Source organism: Lates calcarifer, linkage group LG2, assembly GCF_001640805.2.
Source record: "Lates calcarifer isolate ASB-BC8 linkage group LG2, TLL_Latcal_v3, whole genome shotgun sequence".
In the NCBI taxonomy this organism is placed as follows: Eukaryota; Metazoa; Chordata; class Actinopteri; family Centropomidae; genus Lates; species Lates calcarifer.
In genome coordinates, this window is record NC_066834.1 from 8,549,395 (window position 1) to 8,576,643 (window position 27,249).

The 27,249-nt window shown below is 39.3% G+C and overlaps 1 protein-coding gene across 1 annotated transcript in view; it reads left to right on the forward strand.

Annotated features, from left to right (window-relative positions):
* The first annotated feature begins 1,149 nt into the window (after positions 1–1,149).
* itga11a (integrin, alpha 11a) overlaps positions 1,150–27,249 on the forward strand; it is a 46,052-nt gene continuing 19,952 nt past the window's right edge. Inside the window, exons 1-13 of the mRNA XM_018683489.2 lie at positions 1,150–1,310; positions 8,740–8,854; positions 18,439–18,551; positions 19,017–19,108; positions 19,388–19,502; positions 19,648–19,775; positions 20,038–20,186; positions 20,284–20,428; positions 20,988–21,153; positions 21,737–21,807; positions 24,226–24,370; positions 25,250–25,398; positions 26,746–26,889. Of these exons, the coding sequence (XP_018539005.1) occupies positions 1,238–1,310; positions 8,740–8,854; positions 18,439–18,551; positions 19,017–19,108; positions 19,388–19,502; positions 19,648–19,775; positions 20,038–20,186; positions 20,284–20,428; positions 20,988–21,153; positions 21,737–21,807; positions 24,226–24,370; positions 25,250–25,398; positions 26,746–26,889 (1,605 nt within the window). The 5' untranslated portion in view covers positions 1,150–1,237. The remainder of the gene's footprint in view (positions 1,311–8,739; positions 8,855–18,438; positions 18,552–19,016; positions 19,109–19,387; positions 19,503–19,647; positions 19,776–20,037; positions 20,187–20,283; positions 20,429–20,987; positions 21,154–21,736; positions 21,808–24,225; positions 24,371–25,249; positions 25,399–26,745; positions 26,890–27,249) is intronic.

The window sequence follows — 27,249 nt, forward strand, 5'->3', positions numbered from 1 at the left end:
GTAAGAGGCAGGTTATACCCTGGACAGATCGCTAGTCCATCACAGGGCCACAATACACACAAATTAATTAAATTAGCATAAAAAATTGCGGCTTTGTTTCTGTATCAGTGGCACTTTTCCCACCTATTAGACTTCAGAACACTACTTCATGCTAAATTGGGATACCATCCAAACATATCTGTGCATAACTACATAAGTGGCTCATTATGGAAACACAGGTGTTGATATATTCAAACATAGTCTACAGTCATTGCCTGTATAAATGCCTGTCATTTTCCAAATCAAAGTGAAAATGAGCCTTGTATAAAGAAGAGATGTGCATTTCTGTGACTAACAGAAGCTAAGTGGTGATTTGGAGATGTACCAATTGACCACAAATGGATTTCAGGAGACCTAATGTACACAAACAATGTCTTATTATGCAAGTGGGATCATTATACATTTTTGTAGTTAGGACTAGATGGTTCAACTGCAAGGGTATGAGGTAACATACAAACCCCACATTTGCGTTCCACTGTTAATACACTGGTTAGTTTGTGGTTGTGCCATGATGATAGCGTATGTGGTGCATAGCTCAAGTCTGACAGAAGACATCTTACGTCTGTAATGAGAAAAGGATTGGTGGTGCTGCTGATCTACTGTATGTTTTTTTGGACTTGGCTATAGACATTTCCTAATATCTTTTGAAATTATGGTGATCCCAGTAATGTGATTTAGGTCTTGCACCTGCCTGTCTCTACCTTATAGCTGTCGGTTCACTATTCCCTTCTTGATCAAGCAACACTATTCTATTTTCTTGACTGTAATGAACTAAGTATCTGAATTTTCTGTTAAGTTACCTCACTCATTTCATGAAATCTGTTGAGATGGCCAACCAGGGTTTACAGCTTTAATTCACAGCTTTATTTATTTTGTTCCACATAAACATGTTTTTAAAACACATCCATTACAACAGTTTGTCCAAATAATGTGAGCCATGAGAGAGTATTCCCCCAGTCAAACTGAGCTGAATGAGCGTGTGAGAGACAGAGTTTTTCTGCTCGCTGTGTCAGAGTGGACCTCCTTCTTCTCTTCTTCTTCCACAGACCCCTCCTACTTCCCCAAGATATAGGCAGCGCTTTAACTTAGACTTAGAGTCAATCAGAGTGGGATCTTTAACCGTGCCTGCCACTGGGTCTCTTCGCCTCAGCCCACCACATACACATTCACAGCAGTCAGCACTCACTCACACACACACATGCACGCTTGCACCGGCAAACATATGGAGTACTACTGCTTCCTCCTGCTCTGGATCTGCAGCCAGCAGTTAGGTGAGTGAAAGGTGTTTATGTATGTGTGTTACTGTTTAAGTGTATTTAGTGTATACATCCTCACATGCTTGTGTTATGCTGATATATGAATCTGACCTGCTTTCTTACATCACGTAGCTTGGTGGTATAATAATGGCACTATAATTGTTAGTTATACTTTGTCCCATTCCAACAGACACAGGAAACTTTGACTCTGTTGCTTTTAAAGGTTTGACATAAATAGCTAGACTGGAACTATAAACTTTTAAAAGCAACTTTAGATAACTTTTTTGTTCCAGCTTAAATTAAAAATTTGAACATGCATGCATATTTTGTACTAAAGGAATAGTAATATTTGAATATCTTAAGTAAATGAATGGCTGTCTGTGTGCCTGTCATCATAACCTGACATCTTGTCCCACTATCATGCCAAGAGGCAGGAAGAGAGAGCTCAGTGGCTTTTCTGAAGGATATGTTGTCCTCCTCAGGTCTACAGAGGTGCTCTGTGTCTCACTGGAAGCAGGCATGTTCTCTCAAATGAAAGTTGATGCTATCTTTTCACAGTCAAGTTTCCAGCAACTGGAGAATTGTTGGTGCTGAGCCAGAGCTGTGGTCAATTACCAGTGAAATCACTATAACAGTAACACATCCAGACAGGATGAAAGAAAGAGATGGAGAGTGAATAAAAGGCATGAAAAGCATGCATCCTGAAAACCAAAGATTCAATATGAGTCGCATAGATTCATATATTTCTGCATGTGCAAATAAAGCCAGTCAAACCTACTGTATTGTTAACCTCAAACATACAGTTAAAACTTAAGTAGTCAGTGCAGTGCTACAGTAGAACTCTCTATATGGTTAGGTTTTGATCTGTGTACTGTAACCACATTGTTTAAAGCGGCCATAAAGCACTTTCCATAAAGCACTGTGTATGTTGTCACCATGGCTGTATATGAACTTAATGTTTTGCCATTGCTGTTCTCAATTCAAATTTAATACCAAAGACAAAACTTTAAGGGGTCTACAAGACTGGAATTTTTTAGGAGAAGAAATTAATTAATCTTCGATTTGGTTTGGTAAATAAAACAAAACTAAGGAGTGGAGGAGAGGAAATCTCCATTGTAAATATTTGGTTTGATTTCAGAATTTGTTGGAACTAAGTTTTGGACTGATGCCACAGTGAGGGAGACTCTGACCTTGTAGCTGGAGTCTGTGGAGAAAGCCTTGATGCTGGCTGTGGTGGGAGATGTTTTGGCATGCACAAAAGAAGGAGGCTGCATTTTAGTGTGCTGTTTGTGAGAAATCTTTGGACTTTTTGACCAGTGATCCCATCTGAATAATTTTGAGTATGACCAGATCATTTGGATAACATGTCTTTGTGAGATACCTCAAAAACTACTGTTTGACATCTACATAAAACCTACATTTAGAGTTTTTCCTCGCCTTCCTGGCCCTTTTTCATACATTGACCAGATATCCCCTCATAAGGCACATGTCATTAAAAGCACTATTCCAGCTTCAACTTTAACTTAGAATTTCGTCCTTTCAATAGAGTATGGCCACTCCATGCAGGGATAATGAGGTTGTCATGAAGAGTTCCCACCATGACTTGATGTAGATTAGAGGGTGAAGAGTGCGCTGAAAATGACAGTAATAATGCTAAAAATTTGATGTACTCATAATAAATTAGCTATTACTGGAGGCCCTCCAAAATACAAAATCTACAGTCTGCCAGATTCTGACTGGATTAAGTAAACAGTAATATTCTATGCGGTGTTCTGATTATAAATGACGCCAAGTCCATTATTTCCCAGTGAGTAAACCTCAAAGTTCATGGTTGCAATTACATCATGACCACTTCCCAAAGGAAATCTGGGAGCCTATGCTTGCATCATCATCCACTTAGAATGTTGCTTAGCTCTGTTTTACCACTGAGTTAAATGATACCATAGTACATAGCTGTATACATCAAGCCACAGTATAGTTTGCTGCAGCTATCACCTACGGTACCTTATAGTTACATTAATAGTATTAGCTGCATTTACAGTTTTTGGCTGCTAGGGACCAAAGAACCCTAGAACAAGCTAACAGTCACGGTTTCCATAGATATATCACCTTATATAGTTGCTATAGCTAACGTAGAGCAACATTAGAATTCAATTTGACGTGATTATTCTTCCCCCTGATAAATATAAGTGCAATGATCACTCTGCCTCTAGGTCTGTTTTGTCTTCTTGCTCAATGCTGTACTGTTTTCACCAGGTAGTTGCTACATTCATCTGTGAGTTTAGGCACAGGAACATGGTTGGGGAGATTAAGTTGTGTGTTGTTTGTGTGCTTAGTTAAACATATAAATGAACATCCATTTCATTCAAGCCCTTACAAATGAGTTTACACAAAGCTGATTAAGCCTGTCAGCGGCAGGTAAAACTCTATGTATGTCCAAGTTTTAAATCTGGTATTTGTTACAACATTCCCACACTGATGCACTAGTAGTGATGTGATCCTCCAACACTTAAAGCCACTGGAGGGCTTTGTCACTTGAACACTGGAGCATTTGCTGAAACAAATTATGCTGTTTTTTGTTTTGGGAGAACAGAAACAAAACTAATCGCTATAAAAAGGCTAAACAGGCTACTGTATAAAATCAATTACATGTAATTATTGAGTTTACAAGAACCAATTTCTCCAAGTTTAAAAACCCTCCTGGGACCTCCAGCAATACCTCTGCCAACAAATTTGTGAGGAGGTCATGTTCACATATCTCTGTTGTTTTCTTTGAAAGTTATCTTGATTGATTACAGTTTCCTTCTCTCTTAAATGTTGGCAGTTTTTGTACAGTGTCAGCTGCTTTTTTGATCACTGTGTCCAGATCTGTTTTCAAAAGTGAGTCCTGTCTGTTGGCGTTTACTGAGACTATATATGTTTGTACCAACACAGATATCCCAGTGGTAGTTAATGTTAGAATGTGTCATCAACATGAACTCTGAAAGCAATTTATTGTTTGAATTAATATCAGATCATTTCTAAAATATCTGCTCATTAATCGACTACTTCTGTTTTATAGGCTGAAGTTTTATTGTTACAGTTTAGTAATGTTACACTGGCCAAAAGCAATTACTGCGCCTGTGTAATAACAAATGTAGCACTTTCTAACTGCAAATGTCTCAAGATTGTCATGTAGTTGTGTTTGATAGCTGGTGGTATACATTCAGTATTGATCTGTCACACAGACTTGGTTTGACTCCCTGGTGGGCCTTTTGTTGGCCCAGAGGGTTAACAGCTTGTTAAGCAGTGCCCACTTGGCTGTTGTGTATTGGGAACATCTGGTTTTAGATACCTCGTGCCTTGTAGAGTATTTACATTGGCGTGGGGTAGTGATACAAGGTGCCAAAACGCTTGAAAGTATATTGTCAAGTGTGAAGTATCTTTCCAGAGAAAACCATTGTAATGGAAACCCAGAATGGATCAATGGATTGTACACTGTGTCGCTTTTGAGATTTATTTATGTGGACACTGTTTTTATATTTGTTAAAACCTCACTGGCTATATAATACTAGCCAGATGCCATTATAATGCAGTGTCAATACACTCACATATCAAAACTGATAAAAAACATAGACTAGAGAGCAGTAAAGAAGAGGAAATATCATGATGCAAACCATATTAGACTGCATCATCTTATAAAATAACTGTATCATTCATGCCTGATATGAGGATGTCTCCAAGCCAGCAGTTTTCACAATGCACCCACACGGCTGCTTTATGTCAGTGGATCTTTAGTAGAGCTCCTACAGCTTGATGTTGGGCCAAAGGTAGCAGTGGACTAATGTGGGTCGCACCGGCATCCACCGGCCTGAGGTTTATTTATCTGGGCATGGAAGCCGGTACACAGGAAACTCAGCAAGACTCCGACATTGCGTTAGAAGCTGCTGATATTACTGGGAATATTAAATAGCTCTACCACATTAGGAGCTTGAAATGGAAACTGGATTACCTCCATTCTCATGCTTTCACCCTGACACTTTTCCCTGTCCCTATCTTAGCTTTTGCTCATTTCTTAATCAGACATCAGCTTTTCTGTGATCGTATCTTGAGAAATTTATGCTAAATTTATGCTGGACCACATTGTTCAAAGTTACCTACTGATTTTTAATTATTTTCCATACACTTATCTGTTCCTGACAATCTATTTTCAGTCAACCCTTTTATGTTTCTAGATAAACAGAAACTTTAGGAGGATGTTTGGTGGCAGGATGAAAGACCAGCTGAACATGTGAACCATTCATACTACAGGAAATGAACAATATGGAGAATGTGTCAATATTTACATGAAGAGCCTGCATGGCAGAGATGGCTATTTATTTTAATGGAGGTCTTCGTGAAACAGAACAAATGGTCTATGGTTGTGCCAATCAAGGTGTGATATACTCCTGGTCACTTGACAGTAAACAATGAATGACTTATTCACTCTGTGGCTGTTGCTGTACTCACATAATGTCCTGTGGTAAAATTGTGCCACGATGTTTCTGACAGTGCCTGCAGTCCAAAAATCTTCAGTTTCACTCCCAGGTTTACAGATCCTTTCTAAGGAACAGTGGGAGTATATATTTGGTTCACTATTTGTTTAGACAACCTATTAACACTTCTAAATATTCACTATCTGAGGAATGCATTCAACTTCGTGTTTCTGTTGAGTGACTAGTTTTTTTTTTTTTTTTTTTACAGCATACAGCTGCTCAATGTGTAACCTCTCCTCTGTGTCTCAAAATACAAACAACTACACACCCAGGCACAAAAATCTTGTCTGCTGTGCAACAAAATGAAGCTGATTTGCAGCTGTACCCTGTATTGTGTATGATGACTGAAATGTAACATGGTATATTTTTGTAGTAGGCCTATAGAATTCATTTGACCTGTTGATGCTGTACAACACAATTTACTCACCAAAATATACAATTGTTGTATTGTTATAATACAACTACATTATACTCAGTTATTACAAACTGTATAAACTGTGTTATCAGCTCCCCCCCAAATATTAATTTATTTGCAGTTTGATCCATCAATCCACACCATCGCCATTCGATTCCTAAAAAAACCCACACATATTTAATTGATTCTGATATGTACATTGTAGTAGCAGAGTGGGAGTCACTGTCTACTCAGGAGTTAAATGATTCAGTGGCCCTATGATGTAGGATAGTAGGGAGGAAAAATCAGTAATATATTGCTGGTGTAGACACTGTGTAGATAACTCCACTGGTTCTGTGCCATCTGTTTGGTGTTGTTTATTTTTTTGTTTGTTGGTTTGTTTTTTAAAGAAAGCCACAGTTTTCTTTTGTTCCCAACAGTGGCAGACTGTAACAGTCACTGGTTTTCATGGACGAACAGAAAGCATCTCTTGTGTGGTGTACTGACTCAGCTGAAGCTTTTACATATTGGGAGAGTGGTTCAATGTATTGAATCAATTAATTGAATCAATCTGCTGAAGTTTTTGGACATCTTTGACATCGACTAGACAGTTATGTAATCCAGACAACTGGGACGACAGTAGTCATTATAACTAAAAACGTCTTATCTGCGTAACAGCATAATAAAACAAGATTACATTCTAACCTGCGCAACTACGCAGTCTTGCTCATTAAGTATGTAGGATTAGTTTAACTGCCACTGGAAACCATGAACCAAAGACAAACCAGTTTCATTTCTGAGTCACATAATTACAAGTCAACCCACGGTATAACTGTCTTTAATTTGAACTCATCTGCTATTTGTTGTGGGCTAATTTGAATGTTATATGTTTTAGACATTGTTGAGCATTCCTTCACCTTATTGTTTGCACTTAAATGAAATTCCCCTTGCAGGGAAAAAAGGCTCACTTGACGTGACCCCGGAGCCTCACAGATGGGGAGCGAGCTGTGAGTAGGGATGTTTAGCGAGAGGGATTGAATAGGTCCAACAGCGTGTGGACAAGAGCCACAAAGATGTAAGAAGTGGGGGGTTGTGTATGTGGTGGTTAAAAGCAGAGGCCATTGCGCTCTCAGCTCAGCTGTGCAGCTTAAACTGTGAAAAAACACTTTATTTTTACACAATAGTCTTCAACTCCCACAAAACAAACCATTGTGTCATTAAACATAAAGTATACTTCACTTCCACACATACTTTCTCTTATCCATGCAGTTGAAATGGGATATTTCCACATTTAAGTTGGTATATTTTAGGATTTAGAGGATCACTGATCTCCAGTGTAAAGGCCAACAAGATCCTTGACCTTACAGTAGCTCAAACATCAGTGGAACAACACTGATCAATAGATACACTTACGACAGGTCTGGCAACTGCTGAAAACAGAGATCAGCAGGAGATTAAGTAGAAGGCAGATGAACGGAGAGAGATGGATGGAGAGGAAGAGAGTGGTAGACGATGACGTTTTTTTCCCCTCCTCCTCTGCCAAAAGGAAAATCTCATCACCTCCATGTCCTCACACAGAGTCCTCCTCTTTTGGTGGAAATTTGAAAGCCAAAAGATGCTGTCACCATTAATGGGTCATAATGGGTAACTTGGTGACAGGCAAAATCTGAAAAATTCCTTCTCTGATCAGTATTTTAATTGGTAACAGATGTTCACTGCTCTTTTCTACCACCTGGAAAGATGTTCAAAGATGTGAGAGAAATTCAAGTTCTCATTCAGGAGAACAGATTTACTTTAATGGGGTCCAATAGCAGCTTTTTCTTCTTACCCTTTAGCTACATGTCAGGTAACATGTCACTAGCTATCAACTGCAACAACAAAACAGAACCCACTGAGTCCCTGTACCTTAAAACTTCAGTTGCAAGATATTAGGCACTGATATAGTGTAGGGCTTTTTGTAATTTCGTCATATGGAAAGAACTCTCTAGAGCTTTTTCAGCTCCCACACCACTGAGTTGTAAATAACATATCTGACATCTTTAATGTAGGCCTCTTACGTGCACTGTATATGTTGTGATGAGGCATTCCAGATTAGTCATTCTGATACTATGCTGCTTAACCAAATTGTCTCTGGGTCTGCAAATGTCTGATGGAAGAAAATCAGTCAGATGTGACAGACAGCTTCAGATGCTCTCCTTATACAATTAATATTTGTTTCTTGTGAGGGAAGTCTGTGTTTAGACTGGTGCAGGGGGGACTAACAGACACAAGATGGGGTATGGGTATTTTTAAGGATGAGTAAGGATGACATGCCACTGTTTGTTACACTTAGGCCAGATGCCGAGGTCTAATCAGTGTTAATGTAATGTGTGTTTGTTTCAATACAAACATCGATAAAACTGCTGAGATACCTCCATGTGGTCCTGGAAAGCGTGTCCTGTACAGATCATACTAATGCTGTGAGGTCATTAATGGCAGAAATGTAAAGGTCTTCTTTAGCCTGTGCTAATGAAAATTGTCTTTCTCTTTCTTCAAGGATTCCATGACTGCTTCAATATTGACACAAAGAGACACAGGATCATCAAAGGCCCTAAACAGGCCCAGTTTGGATACACTGTTCAGCAACATGTGGCTGCAGGAGGAGAAAAGTGGTAAGGAACTTATACACTGCTGCTATGCAAAATATTATAACTTGTTGATGTTTTGCTCCTGTCAAGTACAGCAGTAATTTGATTTCAGAATCTGCCGGTCAGTTCCTGTCTTTTCATATAACTTGGCAAACACTGCGTTCTTTAAAGTCAAGCTTTTGTTGAGTGATTTTGAAAATCATGCACACTTAGCATTCTCACCATTCTTTCTTACTTAATCCATTTATTATGGATCATATAAGTCACACCTTTATTTCTGTTATTGCAAGCTATCACCACAACCTCAAGTTGAGTTCATTGCACAGGAGCCCTACTGCCATAATGTGACAGAAAAGTCTTATTTGTGTCTAATATGCTTTTTAGTCTTTCAGCCACTGGAAAAACTGCTGTGTTGACACAATTATGGCTTCCAACACCATTCATGAGTACTTGAATTACAGTGTCAACTTTTATCATCCATATTTTATGGCGCAAAATATCAATATCTCTTATTATGTTGTAGCTTTTGCAAACCTGCCAGAATTTACCTGAGTGATCTATGGCTAAGATTAAGAGGTGAAGTACATCATGACTGTAAAACATATGCTGACAGGCTGAGTCCTGAGGAATTCTGACAGACCATCTGACTTGGCAGAGAGATAATAGAACGTCTCCGTTTTTTTTTTCCAGGAAGGATAGTGATCTATTGTACCTCTCCTGTGGTGTGAAAAATTTCCTTCCATTAATTTGTGCTTGCAACTGTAGTTCTGAGCTGGATACCTCACATTCGTCATATTACCTCATAGCACAAACTGACTCCTGATGCACACTGTTAGTAGGCCAACTGGCACTGTGTGGTGGCCAAAATTAGTTTCTGGCATCCTCAAAATGTCTGGTTGCAAAGCACTGTACAAGCGCCATGCTTAGTTCCAGCTGTGCTTCTGTGTGGTGTGTGTGTGTGTGTGTGTGCAAATCATTAGTTCTGTTTATATATGTTAATTATATATCTATTTTTTATTTCTGACTTCAGTGATTTCCAGACTGGCTTCATCAAAAAATTACAACATTGCCTGTTTAAATCTTTGTTTACAATTTCCTGGTAAATGACTTCTTATAGTTGTGCAGATAATGACTGTCCCCTCTGAATAGCTCCAATTTTGGATGGTTAAGTGTGCGATGCACGTGACACCAGACCATGGCTTCCATCCTGTCTCCTTCCAACAATCAACATTGTTTTAACCCTCAAAGTCAATGTCAGTCACAACTCTGTGCCCAGCCAAAACATAAGTGTAACATTAAGAGTTATTAGCTGCACCTAATCTAATTCCTATTGCAACAACATTGTGGTGCAAGTGGGTTATTGCACATGAAAAATGTATGTCATTGTTTCTTTAAAAGAACAGCCCAATGGTATAATTCTAATTTTCACACCTGCAACGCTAACATAATGGGACCAATGTTCATGCCATACAGGGCTTACAGTCCCATGCTGATTTTTTTTTTTTTTCATTTTTTTTTTTTTTTTACTGTTCCTCTGGCAAGTTATGCATCACCATCACCCTTGAGCAGGATATGAGGCCTAGTTTTGTATGTGTGCGTGTAGAAAAGAGAGAGCATTGTATTCATAAAAAGATGCTTTGGAAAATTGCACTTGGCAGTGAAATCACTGTGTTCTCCTGGTTAATGAACTCACAGATCACAATGTCTGTTAGTAACCTCAAGTCAAAAAGCTAGAAACTGACAGAGTGTCTTCCACTGTGTGTGTGTTTGTGGTTTTGTATTTATATCTTTGTGAGGCCCAGCGTGGACTTTTAACCATGAAAGTGAGACATTTTTAGAAAGTGATGGCATCGTAGCTGGTTCTTAACTCTTAAATGGATTATTTAAGGGTTAAGGTTTGAGTTGTGGTTGGAATCAGCTGCAGGTTCAGCTCAGGGTAAGGGTTAGCCTTCTCATGGTTAAAAGTATGTCTGGTGATTTTTTTTTTTTTTTTAATTGTCAGCAAATCCCATGAAAAGACCAAAAGCAACAGTGACTTGATCCTTCTAGTATTACTGTGTGCCAAAGACCTCCATAGCTGTCCAAAAACTATTAAAAATACATCAGTGAGCCACACTGTTTGACTCAGTGGTGTGTTTCTTCATTATAATGAACATTGGGCACGTAGTTAATGAGTAATGCGATCCAAGAAACACCATCCTGCTTTCATAAATACTAATTAACATACCAAATGTGCATTAATCTATAGCTAAAAATTCACCAAAATGCACAGTTTACATGTGATTGAGTAGCATCTGGCAAAAACTACAATGCTCAGTAGTTTTAATTAATAGATGAAGCCTTATTATAAGTATATTAGGGCTGAGGAGTCAGAAAGTATTGAGATACAGACTAATTGAGATACTAATAGAGAATAAGCCTAGCTTTAACTTAACATAGCTTTAACTTAAACTTATCAAAGTCCTTCCTTTATCATAGGATGCACATGACACTGACACTGTCGATTACACTGTAAAATCCAACTTCCTTCCCATTCTGAGCAACTGTCAGCCATTCATGTCTGCCAGACCTGAAAAGGTCTGATGAGGCTGACATGTGTGGAATAAGGGTCACCAGGGATACTGCCTCGACTGAGGTAAATGTCTGAGAACGAGGTGAAAACATTTGCTGTGGAAGAATAGTGCGGCTCAGACTGTACAAACAGCATACCGCCAAATGGAACAGTAGGGACCAAGATTTTGGCATCTTTATTGGGTGTTCATACATCTTGTACAAAAGTGTCCTTATTCATAAGCAATAAAATAGTCGTACTGTGAAAGAACACCAACTGCGTGGAAAGTCTTCTAATTGATGCAAGAAAAGAAAATATTTTTATACATGTCTTTACAGTGTTATAAAGTGCTGTTTCAGTATTGCAACAATACAGTATACCATCTACCCAAACTATGATCACAGTGCTGAGTCTCCCACTCCTTTTACTCCTTGGTTATGACTTGTCTGTCTGCTCAGTAGACAACTTACTCATCCAGTTGACTTTACTTTAAAAAGGTCTGTTAAGTCAGTGCAGCAGTGTGTGTGGGTGAGAGTATGTGAACACACAGCTGCATGCGCATACTCAAGAAAGACTGTCTGTATATTTGTGTGTGTCTGTGGGAGTTTGTGTGTGTGTGAGTATGCAACGCACAGTCTGACAGTTCTCAGCTGGACTAAGGAATGTCACAGGATCTGAGGCTCATGGGAAAACACTGCACAGAGTGTGAAGGGATGATTAAAATGATGTAAAATCATTTTATTTTTAATTTTGACAAGACTTGATTTGTCTCTTCCTCAATGAAATTCTTCACAGTCAATACTGATACTCTAAACTAATGATATTGCTGCTAAGGATAGTGTTCTCCATCACCAGTAGTAGCTTTATTAGACAGCTGTGGAGGACATATTCAGATTCTTTATTTAAGTAAAACTAAAAGAATACCACAATGTAAAAATACAAATTTTGTACTTTCTACAGTGAGTGTGATACATAATATAATGATACTGTGCAACTTATTTTAATTGCTGTATACTGTCTGGCAGATATATGATTGTACTTTACTTCATTTCTTGGGTAAAATGTTAATCTGCAAAGAAAGTAGTACCTATAGCTGAAAAATAATTGTGTGGAGTAAAATATACAGGAATTCTCTGTACATTGTAAGTACAGTACTTGAGTATTTTGCTTGTTATTTTCCACCACTGGGTACCAGCAGTGATGCTTTGTTGTAGAATCGTGCCGGCATCGATGACTGCACATGTCTCTCATTTTCATGTTTGTTAACTCATAAGCTTGTGATTTATATGAGTTATATGTTTCCCCTCAGAGTGAATATGTTGATGAGGCAAATATTTTTGCAGATTAGAACAGAATCTGCTCTTTTTTGTTTTAAGTGAATAAAAATCTGCAGCTCTGCAGCAGGACATGTGTTCACCAAGTGTCAGCACCTCAGGGGGGTGCATTTCTGCTGATTGTCTGGGTTTGTGTGTTTATCTGTTTGTCAGACTACTTATTGACTGGATACACAAATGTGACTTCACACTTAGATTAGTCAAATAGAGAACTGTTTTTGAGTGATACACATGCTATAAATTGCAGTAGACAGTCTATGTTGTCCCTAGCTATTTATGCCTTTTAACTTTCTAACCTTCACTTTCCCCTCAAGTGGTTTCACCCCAGCTGAGCTTTCAAGAGATTTTAAATTGTTAAAATTACTAATGTTGCCTGTGAGCATCTGAGCCAAACTGCAGCACCGTCAACTTTTCCAGAGTTGTCCGATTTCTCAAAACCCTCAGCTCTGTGTTTGGATAGGAACAGGATCACAGCTGGAAAGTGACTCTGTAAAAAGAAAAGCCTTTTATGACCCAATCCTGAAGTAAGACAGGCTTGCAGCTAAATTCAAAAGACTCTCTATGAGGACCAAATTAAAAAAGTAGTGTTTGCTGATTCTACTGTGCCTAGACTAGAGCTTTCATGTATCTCAGATATTAAAACAGTGTGTGTACATAAAACTTTCCCCTTTTTCCCCTTGGTCAAGCATGTGGTTTAAATAGCACAATATTGAAAATCAAAATTTGAGTAAGAAAAAAAAATGTTTTAAGACTGTTAGAGGCAGTCAGGCTGTCAGAGGCATCAACATGTTGAGACATCCTTGTCAGGTCTGTTGACAGTTTCTGTCCATGACTGCTGATAGAGCTACCAAGTTGAGGAAAGGTCACAGTGTCAAGAATGTGTCATTTCCTCATGTGTCTATGTAGCATAACGGTGCTCTAAACACTCTGCCAGAGCAGGCACTCTTTGGGGAGCTAAGAAGAGGCCACATCACTTCCAACTGGCAAAGAGCTAGGGTCTTTAAACCTGCATACTTGAGCCATGCGCCACAGAAGCCTCCCACTCTCTATTTCCACTGTTTATTTTTCTGCAGTTGTATCAGGTCTCCCCAGCGGAGACCTGACCTTTACTCCTTAGCTCAGTTACGAGTTGCACACCACAAGGAACTACAGGGAGTCTGTGAAGTCTTTCACCACTGGCCTGAATGAGTGGTCGCTTTATTTTGCCCATTTGCAGAGCTGCAAAGAAAAGTGTTTTTTCACCTCCTGAGCTTGGTAGAAAAACAAAATTTGATCTGTCAAATTTTAGTTCAGACACAACATACACAGTCATGTGATTGTAATGTCTGTCTTATCCACTTTAAATTAAGTATTTAAGATGGACAGAGATACCTGTTATAAAGCTGAGGAACAGTAAAAACAAAATTGCTGAAAAGCAGGACCAAGAGTCTCCAGTCTTGCCAGCAGCCATGTAGGCACAGTGGTGTTTTGACCTATATGCTGAACTCAGCGTGCTAACTAATAATCACTCAATATAAAGTATAGCTGTGGATTATGGGAATGACATTAGTTTTACAGGTACCGTATGTAGTCAGAAACCAAAGTATGATCATAGTGCTATAGGTCACCAATATTGTTACAATTCATCCAGAGGGAAACATGATTGTCTGTCCCAAATTTTGTGATAGTAAATCCAATAGTTCTTAAGTCAAATGCTTTAAATGTCAACCACATGGAGGAAGAGTCACCAAAGTCATTATGATTTATCCTCTTGGAACCATGAATTTGTAGCAATTCATGTAGACAATCTATGTCGAGATATACTGTATATATTTGTTGTTTAAGTTATTAATTATTTTTTGGCCATTTAAAACCTTTATTATGAACAGTAAAAGCAGAATGGGAAATTCAACAAAGGTCCTGGATGGACTCAAACTGGGGACCCTGCAGTTCATGGTCAGAGTGTGAATCCCAAAGCCACAGGAGCGTCCTGTAAATTTTGAGAAAGTTTACTGGACAAGTCTGAGACAAGTGAAAACTATTGCCATTTATCAAGTGTACAAATTTCATTCAATCTAGTCTGTCCAATAGTTGTTGAGATACCAACCATTGTGGCTAAAAAATATATCTTAAAATTAAATATAGGATAATACAGAAGTGCTTGGTGTTACAATGAGTTAAAGGAACGAGTGCTTGGAGAGCCTTCGAATCACCCGCTCACTGTCTACTCAATGCTCTCATGTGAAGTTAAATTAATGTCTTTGGAAAATGATTATGTGACCATTAATTCCCTTGATTTATGAGGCAGAATTAGAAAAGAACACATATCCCGTTAATGTAGACGGATGGAATGTGATGAGCAAGCGTGACATTGGAGTAGCACACTCATGTTTGGGGCAGGGATGTGGTTTAACAGCGTATACATCTCCTCCTTCCAAATATGAAAAACATTACCACATTAATGACAGCCTGGGCTTGGGGATGGCACTTCCTCAAACCCCAAAATCCTGTATTCCCTGGTAACCATGGTAGAAAATGTCCACGCATTCATTTTGGGTCAAGTTATTTCTTTCGGTGTCATTACCATTCTCGCAGCGATGATGCACCGAGGCTAGCGTTCGACCCTAATGAGCTCTGGAACATGATTGTTTGAACAGCTTCTGGTGAAATTCAGGAGGTCCTGAGGCAGGCATCCAAGTCAGAGCCAACAATGGTCCCTTTTCATCAAGGTAGCTGTATCCTGACCTGAACTTGTGCTGCAGTGTGTCCTCATGCCAGGGGATAGCAATAGCTGAAGTAATAATCATGATATTAATAGCTATGAAAGTACGAACTCTGCTGGAGCCACTGTGGTGAAAATGACTTCCAGAGTCTGTGAGAGTTTTAAAGTTGGCTTCAGGAGCAATAACACTGGTTCTTACTTCCATATGAGTCACTCTTTGACGTGCAGTGATGGACTGTTTGAACAACATTTCCTCTTGTCCTCATTTGCTACTGTATTTCAAATCATATATGTGCCCTGAGTATACCATCAGTAGCATGGACAGCTACGCTAAAAGAAATTAACAAATAAAGATGGCAGGCCACATGACAATGAGAAATATACCTTGGAGTCAGTAGATGAACAAGAAGTTTCACCACAAAATCCACCTCTGTCCAGCTGTCACTGAATGGATTAAATCTTCAATCAATGCCACTTCTAATTTTAATAAACAATTGTCTTTTATAGTACATTGCAGGGTTTTGGCTTTTCTAGAACAGACAGATGAATTCATTTGACATTTGAGCTGAATCACTTTAATGTTTTTGTAGAGTACAAAGTCTGAATGCCTTTTCAGGCTGGGCTCATGAGACTAACTTGCGGAAAGAAAGAAAACATATTTTGGACGGAGCATGAGCCCCCTCTGACAGACTGTCAGCCCTTGTCTGTTGTTGTTGTTCTACCCTAATTGATTAAATGGCAACTGTCAGTGAGTCTTCGTATCTAAAGGAATGTGTTCAGTCACAGAGTTAATACAATGTAATCCCCAGAACACCTTTGGTTTCCACTGAGATCACATTATATGACATAACATAATGATAACCTTAGGAAATTACAAGGAAGGTTCTCACTACACTTCTTTCCGACTAAATATTACCAAAGTATTTTCTTGGGAATTTGGAGGAGTTTCCGAACTCGTGATCACGAGCCTGACCCAGAAATCCTTAAGTTGAAGAGCTGTCTTTCTTAAATTGTTAGACTTTGACCCAGAAGTCCATGCAGGAGGTCGGACATGGTCTGCTTTTGCAATAAAGTGGTGTCGAGTGTCTTTCCTCTTGGGCATCACTGAACTGAGAGTTACTCCCTTCCCTGTGATTTTCACTTGGACTCCACAGTTGCTTAAATTCCTAGTTGACCTACTGTATTTACTGAAGCTTTTCCAGGAATGTGATTAGTTTAGGATAGCCCACAACTTGCCATTGAGTACTTGAATTAGGTAGTGAAAAAGAGCTGAAATTTTTACTTTTACCAACTAAGTATAAAAAAAAGCACAACCGGTGATTTAACATTGAACAGTAAAGGGTCCATTCCAAAATGCAGAAAGTAATCATTAAATATCAGTTAATGGTAGCCTACTAACATAGTGTTTTACTGTGTCATAGAAAACAGTTCTGTAAAAATGGTTGAATTATACAATAAACATACACTGCTGATCTTCCCCTTTTCCACAACAGTTTCTAATGCCATCTAAAAACATTTTTTGTACATTTTGGTAACAACACAGCTGCAGATAATTACTGTGTTATCATTGCAGCATTTCCTCTATGTATTTTAATACTGATATTGTTGTATCTATTTAGATTTTAGGGCATTACAGGTTTAATACTGTATCTGTGGGCTGTACTGTATGTACTACATATGAAAATTAACTATGGAGAGATGGAGCTAAGGGCAGTCCGACTGTGTCATGTCAACTTTTGAGTTATGTTAAAACCTGAGGCAACTGAACATAGAACCTTGTGACACTGCAGTATTGAGATGTTGAAATGGTGAGCCAACTAATCTAAAGACAGCACGTGAGAAACAGACATACATCACAAGATAGAGTGTGAAACCCTAAAGGACTTTAGTGACTGAACTTAAGGAGACTGTCAGTGATGAATACAGCAGCTTTAACCCTGTTTTTGTGTTTCCCATAAAAGAACATAAAGAGTTCTTATCTCTGAAATACATTTGAATTATAGCTCCCTTTAAGGCCTTTCTGCCCTCCATCACTCCTGAAGTAAACACGCCAAATGACTTTATATTCCCCATCACATCAAGTCATCTAAAACCTTTCTGTGACATTTATAAGACCACACTGACCCCGCACAGGAAACCCACTGTGAGGTCAAGTGCAGGACTGACTCCTCACAAATGCTACATCATGTGAAAAGAATGTCCAGCGCTACAACAGTGCTCTTTGAGGAAATCTAAATCCTATAGTAGTTCATAACAACACAATTCCTTTGATTTCATTTTATTAATCAGCCTTAAGCCTTCATGAATCCAAATGGCTGTTTCTCTCAGAGATCCCAGTGAGAACATCATTGTCGCAGAGATTGGTAGAATCTTTTTTTTTTTTTTAAATCTTGATGACAAAAGTAAATAACTAGTTCACACAGTTCAATGAAGAGAAACCACAGTTTCACAGAGTCTTGTTAGTCTTGTTAATTTACCTTTAACCATGAGGTTTTTTGGCAACCTTGACCAGGACAATTTAATTGCCCAACTTTAACCACACTGTAACCTTATTCCAATTTCACAGGGGTATCTGCTTTCCCCATGCATGTGCCTCCACATATCCTGCCAATATAGCGTAAGATATAGGATGGGATATGACTCACGGGAGATGACTGGTTGTGCTGGCCAGCGACTAGGTGTGACTGTGTAGAACTGTTTATGAATGTGAAGTCTAGTGCTGCTGGACATGATTAGACATGCTTAGTTAACCTCTTTGGATAAATAAAGGTTTAAAATCTTCTTGGTCAGCCCATGTGTTTTGTCTAGATGACCGATGTTAACAGTTGCAGACATATTCCCTTTGAGAATTACATACCAGACCAAGATTGGTTACTCTTAAATAGAATAAAGCTGTTAGTCTTGCCTGTTAGCCTACCATCACTATTTAACTCTTCAGAGATAATAAATGATGTGTAAAGCACACTTTAACACTGATGCATGTTTTAAGTGATTCTAACTTTTGTACTTTGGGTTTTTGCAGGTTATTAGTGGGTGCCCCGTATGAAATGAATGGCCCTTACCAGACAGGGGATGTTTACAAATGTTCACTGAGCAAACGAACCAATAGCAATGGTTGCTCCAAGCTGAACTTAGGTATAGTATTACCACTCATTTTTTACCAGAGAATCACAATGTGTTTGTTTGTATTTTATATGTGTTTATATGTCAGCATGCTTTTCTACATGTCTCTCAGTCATCATCTTGGTGACATGTGTGAGACAGAAGTGTGGGGACCATACCAATCATTCCACATTTTACTATTTTTTAAAATGGTTTATGTACATTTCCACACATGTGTTATACCACACATCTGACCACATGCGTCTTCATATGGGTTGCACATGTGTTGTGCTGGTTAGGTAGGCACATGAAGTTTTGTCAAGTAAACGTTTAGATCTGAGGATGTAGACACTGGTTGGGCAGCCCAGACAGCAATAACAAACCAAAGTCCCAGATGGTGGGAACTTCTGTTTGGTCTCTGAAGGATAGTGCATGTATTTATGTATATATGAGTCTGTGTATCCAAGATCATCTCAGTAAGATTCATTTTCTCTCAAGGAAGGATATCTCTGACCAACGTATCAGAGCGCAAGGACAAGATGAGGCTGGGAATGACGCTCACATCTAACCGTAAAGACAACAGCTTTGTGGTGAGAGTTGGTTTAAGACTCCTTGGGGCTTATGTTTCTGTGATATAACACAGTAACGGTTTGTTGCTGCAGAACTTTTAGAGTAAGTAAGAACAGATTTGATTAAATAGCAATGTTCAAAATGGAAAAAAGGGCAATCCCACAAAATTGTCTTTTGATTACACGGCTGTCATGCTGCAGCTCTCCCCACGGAAGTTCTTTGAGAGCATGAACCTAACTTTTTGTAACATGCTGAGGCACATAATGTTGCTTGTATAAATGCTTTCTTTTATGTTTCAGGCCTGTGGGCCGCTATGGTCCTACGAGTGTGGCAGCTCTTACTACAGCACTGGCATCTGCTCCAGAGTCAATGCAAGCTTCAAGTTCTCCAGAACGATTGCGCCTGCCTTTCAGAGTAAGCTTTAAAGAAAAGTTTTCAGTTTGCCAAAGATTCATTGGCAGTTCTTAGTCACAGCAGGGGATTATTTACTCATTGAGGAACATCTGCTTTCCCCATGTATGCTCTCAGGATTAAGTCTCATCTTTTAAATGTTTTTCAGGATGTGAGACCTATATGGACATAGTGATCGTTCTGGATGGCTCTAACTCCATCTACCCCTGGTATGAAGTGCAGGCTTTTCTCATCAACATTCTTCAGAAGTTCTATATTGGACCAGGTCAAATACAGGTGTGTAAGAAAGGAAGATTTACTAAAAGAAGATAAGCTATATTGATAATGTTCCTTGTTGGATACACTTAAATATGAAAGCTAAAAGTCTTCTTTACTTGAGCCAACTCTGTTTCAGGTTTATTGTGCCTATCATATGTTCATGAAAGGTTTTTTAGGCTACTGTGAGAATTTTATTTTTAATTATTGTAGGTCTTTATTGCAAGTAAATAGTGCTCTTTTTAATTGCGAAAGATCATTGTCATTGTGTTTCTTTGGACAGGTTGGAGTCGTTCAGTATGGTGAGAAGGTGGTTCATGAATTCAAACTCAGTGACTACAAATCAGTTGAGGAAGTGGTGAAAAGAGCACGCAGTATCAACCAACGGGGCGGCGAGGAGACCAACACAGCTCTTGGCATCAATGTAGCACGGTACAATATCCCCATTTTGCACTCATGAGCACCACTGCTTCACTGCTCCTCTATCTTGTAATTTAATTTGCTACACATATCAAACATGCTCTCACAGCTCAGAAGCTTTCAAACAAGGAGGTCGGCGTGGTGCCAAGAAGGTGATGATAGTGATAACTGATGGAGAGTCACATGATAGTGCAGATCTTCAGCAAGCCATCGAGGACAGTGAGAAGGATGGCATCACCCGTTACGCGATTGCCGTGAGTCTGCTAGATCTATTATTCACCTGGGTTAGATGGCTTACACTTTATGAGTTTTAACTTGGTTTTCTGAAGGCTAATAAATTTCCTGTGCAGCATTAAAACACCATAAGCATTAATGAGGTGACCTCATGGAGTGAAAGCAAGTCTCTCAAGAGCTAAGTCAAGAATGGAGCCAGAAACACTCAGAGCCCTCAGTGAGCTCCAATCATAAGCTCAGTGGAAGTGCAGTTAAAGGTGTAAATGATCTCCTCCAGACCACATGGTTCTTTGGTTTGCCAGTGCTGGTAAAGCCAATGGCACACTTGTTTCCATCCAGTGGCTAAGTTGGGCACAAGCATCTGAGCAAAAATGAATATGAAGCAGTTTGGTTGAAAACCAACTGGATTTGGTGACAGCACTGGCAATGGTGTATAAAATCAAAATCCCCTGAATCCCACCTCTCAAAGAGTGCTAATGCTAACCCGTCACTGGGCTATTAAAATGTGGCAGATCAATTAAAAAGGTTGACTCTCAAGTATTTCATGTATGCACTGACAGTTTAATATCATTGTCACAGGTCCTTGGCTACTACAACCGTAGAGGAATCAACCCTGAGGCCTTCCTCAATGAAATCAAGTACATTGCCAGCGACCCAGATGACAAACATTTCTTTAATGTGACAGACGAGTCAGCACTGAAGGATATTGTGGATGCTCTTGGAGAACGCATCTTCAGTTTGGAAGGTTTTGCAAGAAATTTATTTCATTTAAGCTGCTGAGAAATGCATTGCTACATCTGCATGAAGATCTTCTAACTCTACTTCATATTCTAACTTTAACCAAAGGATACAGTGGGTCCTTGTGGAATGGAACAAACTCAGATGAGAGTCATTTGACAGAATCTTTATCTACAACCATTTTAATAATTAATTAAGTTATTTATTAAGCAAAAGTGCAAAAAATGCTAGTTTCAGCTTCTCAAAAAGGAATACTTTTCTTTTACATTTTTGTAGATTTAATACATTTGGGGTTTGGACTGCTGGTTGGATAAACTACACAGATTAAAAAAACAAAAATGGCATCCTGGACTCTTGGGTATTGTGATGAAGTGGTCATGAAAGTAATTATTTCTTGCAGCCCTAGTTGTCACGCGACAACTAAGCGTGCTACAATTAGTTCCTAAAAATACCTCTTAAATCTCTCTAAATATGAAACATTCACACTGTGACTCCAGTGCCATTCATCTTAGAATGTTACTGTGGTTGGAGGATTAAGTTTCTCTGCTGCTGCTGCAATGGATCTCTAAAAGGCTGACTTGTTTACACAGGAACCAGTAAGAATGGGACAGCGTTTGGCCTCCAGATGTCTCAAGCTGGATTTTCCGCACACAACGTCGAGGTGAGTCTTGACTTCTGCTACCACGTCGCCTCATACCATCTGTCAACATGTAGAACAACACACATTGTCTCAATTTCTGGCGCATCGTAACTCCTCCCCACAACCTGCCATTTATCACTTTCCAGTCCCCCCCTGAGGTGTCTGCTGTGTGGCCCCAGAGGTTTAGGTGATCCTGATTTAGGAGCCCCTGACAGAAGAGACAGGCCTTTTTCCACTTCAACCATGCAGTGATGGGAAATAAGACACCACTTGTTCCCTAGGGAAACGTATTAGTGAGAAGCTGAGACAAGGCTGAGACAGAATGGGTTATTTTTCGTTTTCCTTCCTAGAGATTTTTGACTGTACCGGAGAGTAGATAGTCGCAGATGTGCTGGCTTTCAGGGTGACACAGCTGGAGGAGGAAGATAAGGCACGTCTCCTCTACTGTACCTGGTGTTCATACCAATGAATTGATTTCCATTCCTCTCTTCCTGGCTGTGTCCAGACATTTGCTGATGCAACTGCTTTGATTTTCCAGTTCCCTTTCACAGTGTGATTTGTCAAGGGAGAAATAAATATATCCCATTTATGATGAAAAATAAATATAAAGTAGAATTTGCAGCTGGGTGGCAGGAATGGTTGGAAATTCAGTCCACAAGGCCAGATTCCAGAAATGCTCGACAACACCAACCTGAGTGTTGAGAGTAGGATAAGTTATTGGAAAGAATGTTGGGTCTTTAAAGGAGAAAAACAGTTGCGAAGACCCAGATGGTTTTGCTGAATGTGACATTTCATGCATCTGCATACATAGCGGTTTCTCTGTATCCTGTTTGTTCATCAACTGTAACTAACCAATACTGAAATCAAGAACTGTTAACTTATTTGCAAAAATGATTCCTGTATATACCATACTGCAGAATATGGTAACTACATTAGTTGTTTGAGCTGGTTTAAAGCATGCACATCCTCTGTACACTTCCTTGTATGTAACCACAACTCTGGGCTAAAGAGTTGATGCACTAAGCAAAGCAAGGCGCATGTCCATACATGCAACTGCAGCAGAAATAGGTCACTGGTTTATAAGGTTGAATTGTTTTGGGGTTTCATTAATTTGCCATGGAGACCATTTTGACCAAAACAGACAACCACACTGGCATAACACTGCTGTCAGAGAGTGACGTAGTGCAAGCGTGGTGAGCACACAATTCCGTCTTTCAGGAAGGAATCACAAGCCTTCCGGCATATGCTCAAACACTGGAAAATGTGTTGTTGGCATATTGTGTACAGGGAAAAAAACTGAGCTCATTAAGCAGAGGAACCCTATAATTATAGTGTCAGTGATACGAAGTATGGTGAACCATGGAATACAGAAGATCCCTCCTCTAACCCCTCTCGTGTCTGTAGCTAATTGTACTTGCCGGTTTATGTCCTTTGTTGAATGATGAGTTGAAAATACACACTGATCAAGGTTTAGCAGTGATTTGATAATAGACTGTGAGGCAAATTTTATTGCTTTACTTGTGTCCTGTGGTTTGCTATTGTGTGAAAATGTTTGTGACTGTTGATGAAGTGGCTGTTAATTTGTCATGGTTTCATTTCCACCAGTGGTTTTTAAACTTTCCAGAGAGAAGAGGCCTTACGTTTGTCTCATTTATTGCTTTGCTTTGCATATACAGGAGATACAGGGTGGAATATTGTAGCTGTGGAATAGGTTATATCAGTATGGATGATAACAGACAAGCCAAGAATAAACAACAAAATGGGCCATGGATAAAGCACTTGTATGTGTTGTAAATATTTGTTTGAAGCTGGGTAAGATTAGTATTATATCTCAAAGGTGGAAGAGGATTCATAATTACTCACTATTGTTTGGCACCTGGTCTGGTTGTTGACCAGAACACTGTTAAACTGTAATTATTGATGTCTGTTACTGGTGTCTTAGAATTCCCATGAGGGATGGGCCATGAGATGGCAAGACAATTAAATAAAATTCAGTTCATTCATTCACCTTAAGATGGACCACTAATTTTGAAAAACCTGTTCTTGCAACATCTGCATGGCTGTGATCTTATGTACTGCGGGAGAGAGAGGAATACTCTAATTAGATTTTCTTTATATCCTTTTAAAGTAATCAAAAAATGTAGTGAGAACCTCCCTCAGCATTAGTGTTTTTCACTGTTACCAAGATTACATTTTACCACCATTAATCTGATTGAAACTGAAGGGAGACAAACACACAGACAGTCCTCCAAAATGGTGGTCAAAGAGAGAGAGAGAATGTTGTGTTATGAGTGTATAATCATCATATATCGTGCTTAACATGCTCTGTGCATATGCAATTCAGGCAGCACAGCCAGGTGATTCTCTGTTACGCTGCTGTGTGCATAGTATATATACTTGAAGTATAAAAATGAAAACTACACTGCTCCTCACCTACAGGATGGGATTCTGGTGGGTGCTGTTGGGGCTTATGATTGGAACGGAGCAGTGCTGAAGGAAACACGGCAGGGGAAGGTGGTGCCTCCTAAATCATCCTACACACAGGAGTTCCCTGAAGAGCTCAAAAACCATGGTGCCTACTTGGGTAAGTAACATGAAGTGAGTGAAAGTCAAGCTTGGATACCCCTTGAATTTACTCTCATGCTCATCAGTTTCTGTTTACATCCTCCTTTTTGGTGGAGGGTATGGTTGCCCTGATAGACCTGTGGTTTAGCACCAACTGTCCGAGCTGTGGCCCATCTCTTTAAAGTCTACCCATTGCTCCAGTGCTTCCCATCATATCCAACCTCATCTCACTCCACCACCACAGACCTCTGCTTTTACCATCAGTGGTTTGTGTCTGAGCTTATCCACCAGGCTGCCAATGGAAGCCATTCTAGACTCAATAGTAATATGAGGTGGAAGCATAATTTTGGACAGGCAGGGAGAAAGTTAAAGCTGGGAAAAAAGGGGGTATGAAGATGAGAGATGAAGGTGGAAAAGTATATGGGGAGAAAGTGGAATTTTTAATGGGAAAAGATGAAATAGAAGAAATAGAAGAAGAAATCCGAGAAACCTGAGAAACCAGAGCAGCCACTTCTGCGTAACTGAATGAGTTTTAACTCCTCAAATTGCAACGTTTTACAGTTTTTCCTTGAGTCATGCAGATCGCTGCTATGAAATTCAACCTAAAGGTCAGGCCCACCACTCTCAGCACAAACAGTGCAACAAAGTGTAGTGCCTGAGATTTTTAGTCCAATTTGACTATCAAGCAATCAGTTTACTTATTATATATTTACAGAGCCAGAGTCAATAAAAGAAAACAATGGAGTATAAAATAGATAATTACTTACATCATAAGTAATATCTGGCATGGGTTGCTATGGCGAGAGTGGGTTAGATCAATCTCTTAATCTATGTCTTACTTTAGGTTGTTTCCCGTGAGTAGAGGCAGAATTAATGTATGTCTGTTTTATGTAACCAGGGTATACTGTGACCTCTGTGGTGTCAGCCAAAAATGGTCGTCTACTCGTAGCAGGAGCTCCACGTTTCAACCACACTGGAAAAGTAATCATTTTCACTCTGAAGAACTCGGGCAACCTCACCATCCTGCATTCCCTCAAAGGCCAGCAGGTACTGTAATATCCATACTTAATATAGAGTTTATCAGCTGTATGGTTTGGAAGAATGTCACAGTCCATCAAGGAAGGCCATTAGCAGTTAGCTCGCCAGCTACAGTAGTTTATCTTCTAAAAACCTTGTATTTTGTGAGCAGACACAGATGAATTTGTGTTATTCTCTGGTGTGACTCATGCTAAAAAAATGCTGGGTAGGCACTTTAGTTATATTGTAGACAGTTACAGTAAGTTTTTAAGAAAAGAAAGAAAAAAATCCTCAAGGAGCATCTCTCCATGATCTTACATAATGTGCATAAAAACCAGGATCACAGCTGGCAGTGAAGGTAACTACCTCAGCCAGATTTAGGGATAGCTTTCCTCTTGCTCTCTGTTTTTTACATTTGTTTCTCAATATATCCTGTATTTTTAACTTTGAAAAGCTTTAGAATTATTCCAATTCATGAGCATATAAAATTAGACAAAATGGCCGGAAAAATTATCATGACATGTATTTTTCAGTGGAAAAGGCCAATGGCCAAGAGGATTTGCATTTTGAAATTTAAGCATAATAAAATAACTGCTCCACTACTGCAGTCCAAATGACATAAACATAACATACTGCACTGATGATGTGACTTGACATAAGGACAAATTCATTGTATGTGAAGATACAAAATTTCTGTTACTGTTTATATTTCAGGTGCATTAAATTACTATTGTTAATGTTGTATCATTTTAACATGAATTGCACCGCAGATCATCTGCTGGGATTTTCTCCCAGTATCACATTAGTCAAATTAAGTTTAAAAATGATCATCATTTCAAGGGGATGCAGCTCTGTGTGTTAATGACCACTACACTCATAACTGGCAACTCTTCACAGGCTGTGAGTCTGAAGTGATCCTGCAGCAGCTTACATTGTACCTTGTCAGCAACAGCTCATCCAGAACAGCAGATGTTTTTTGAAGAGTTCTTTCTTGATCTCACAGTTCTTGAGAAAAGAGCTTTTTTTATTGGCAGATGTTTCTAATCTGAAAACCAACAGATGATGTTCCATCCACTCCAGTGACTAATCCAGCTTCGTAAAGCTTTCGCAGTCTGAGCATCTAACAAAGCATCAGGACTCTGACCGCTTGCTGTGACAAAACACAGGCTGCTATTTGCTTACAATATTTAACCTCAAAAGTCACTCCAGATCATCAGCAGATCATCAAAACCAAACATTATTGTGGTTCAACAAACAGCGGGGGAACAGTCAAGAATTTAAGGGATATACATAGTAAATGATGACATTTATCCTGGGAGTTATATTCATAAAATAAGATAGAGATCTTAACATGGTATGCATGTATGTGTCTTTCAGATTGGATCCTATTACGGCAGTGAGATTGCACCTGTGGATATTGATGGGGATGGTATAACTGACAACCTTTTAGTGGCAGCGCCAATGTTCTTCAGCTCTGGCTTGGAGAAGGGAAAGGTCTACATCTACAGAGTGACAGAGCTGGTAGGTACAAACTTAAACAAACACAGGCTGGTCACTTGCATGTATTAATCAACTCAGGACCACAAAACCCACTACAGAGAACTGGGTCAACACCTGTTCAAACTCCAGACTTTCCCAGTAATTTCTAACACACCTCAGTCAAAGTGTCCGGTAACACACACTGAACCAGACTCTGTTGCATTCCAGCTCCACTTTTAACACACTGACATGCAGCAGGCAGACATTTGACACATGACCTTGTCCAGATCAAATGAGAAAACGTTGCTATGCCAGAGTGCAGACTTTTTTAGATGTGTAGAATGAACTCAACAGGAAAGTATTCTGCCCCTTTTAAACCCATTTCCAGCAAAGCATTTGGAG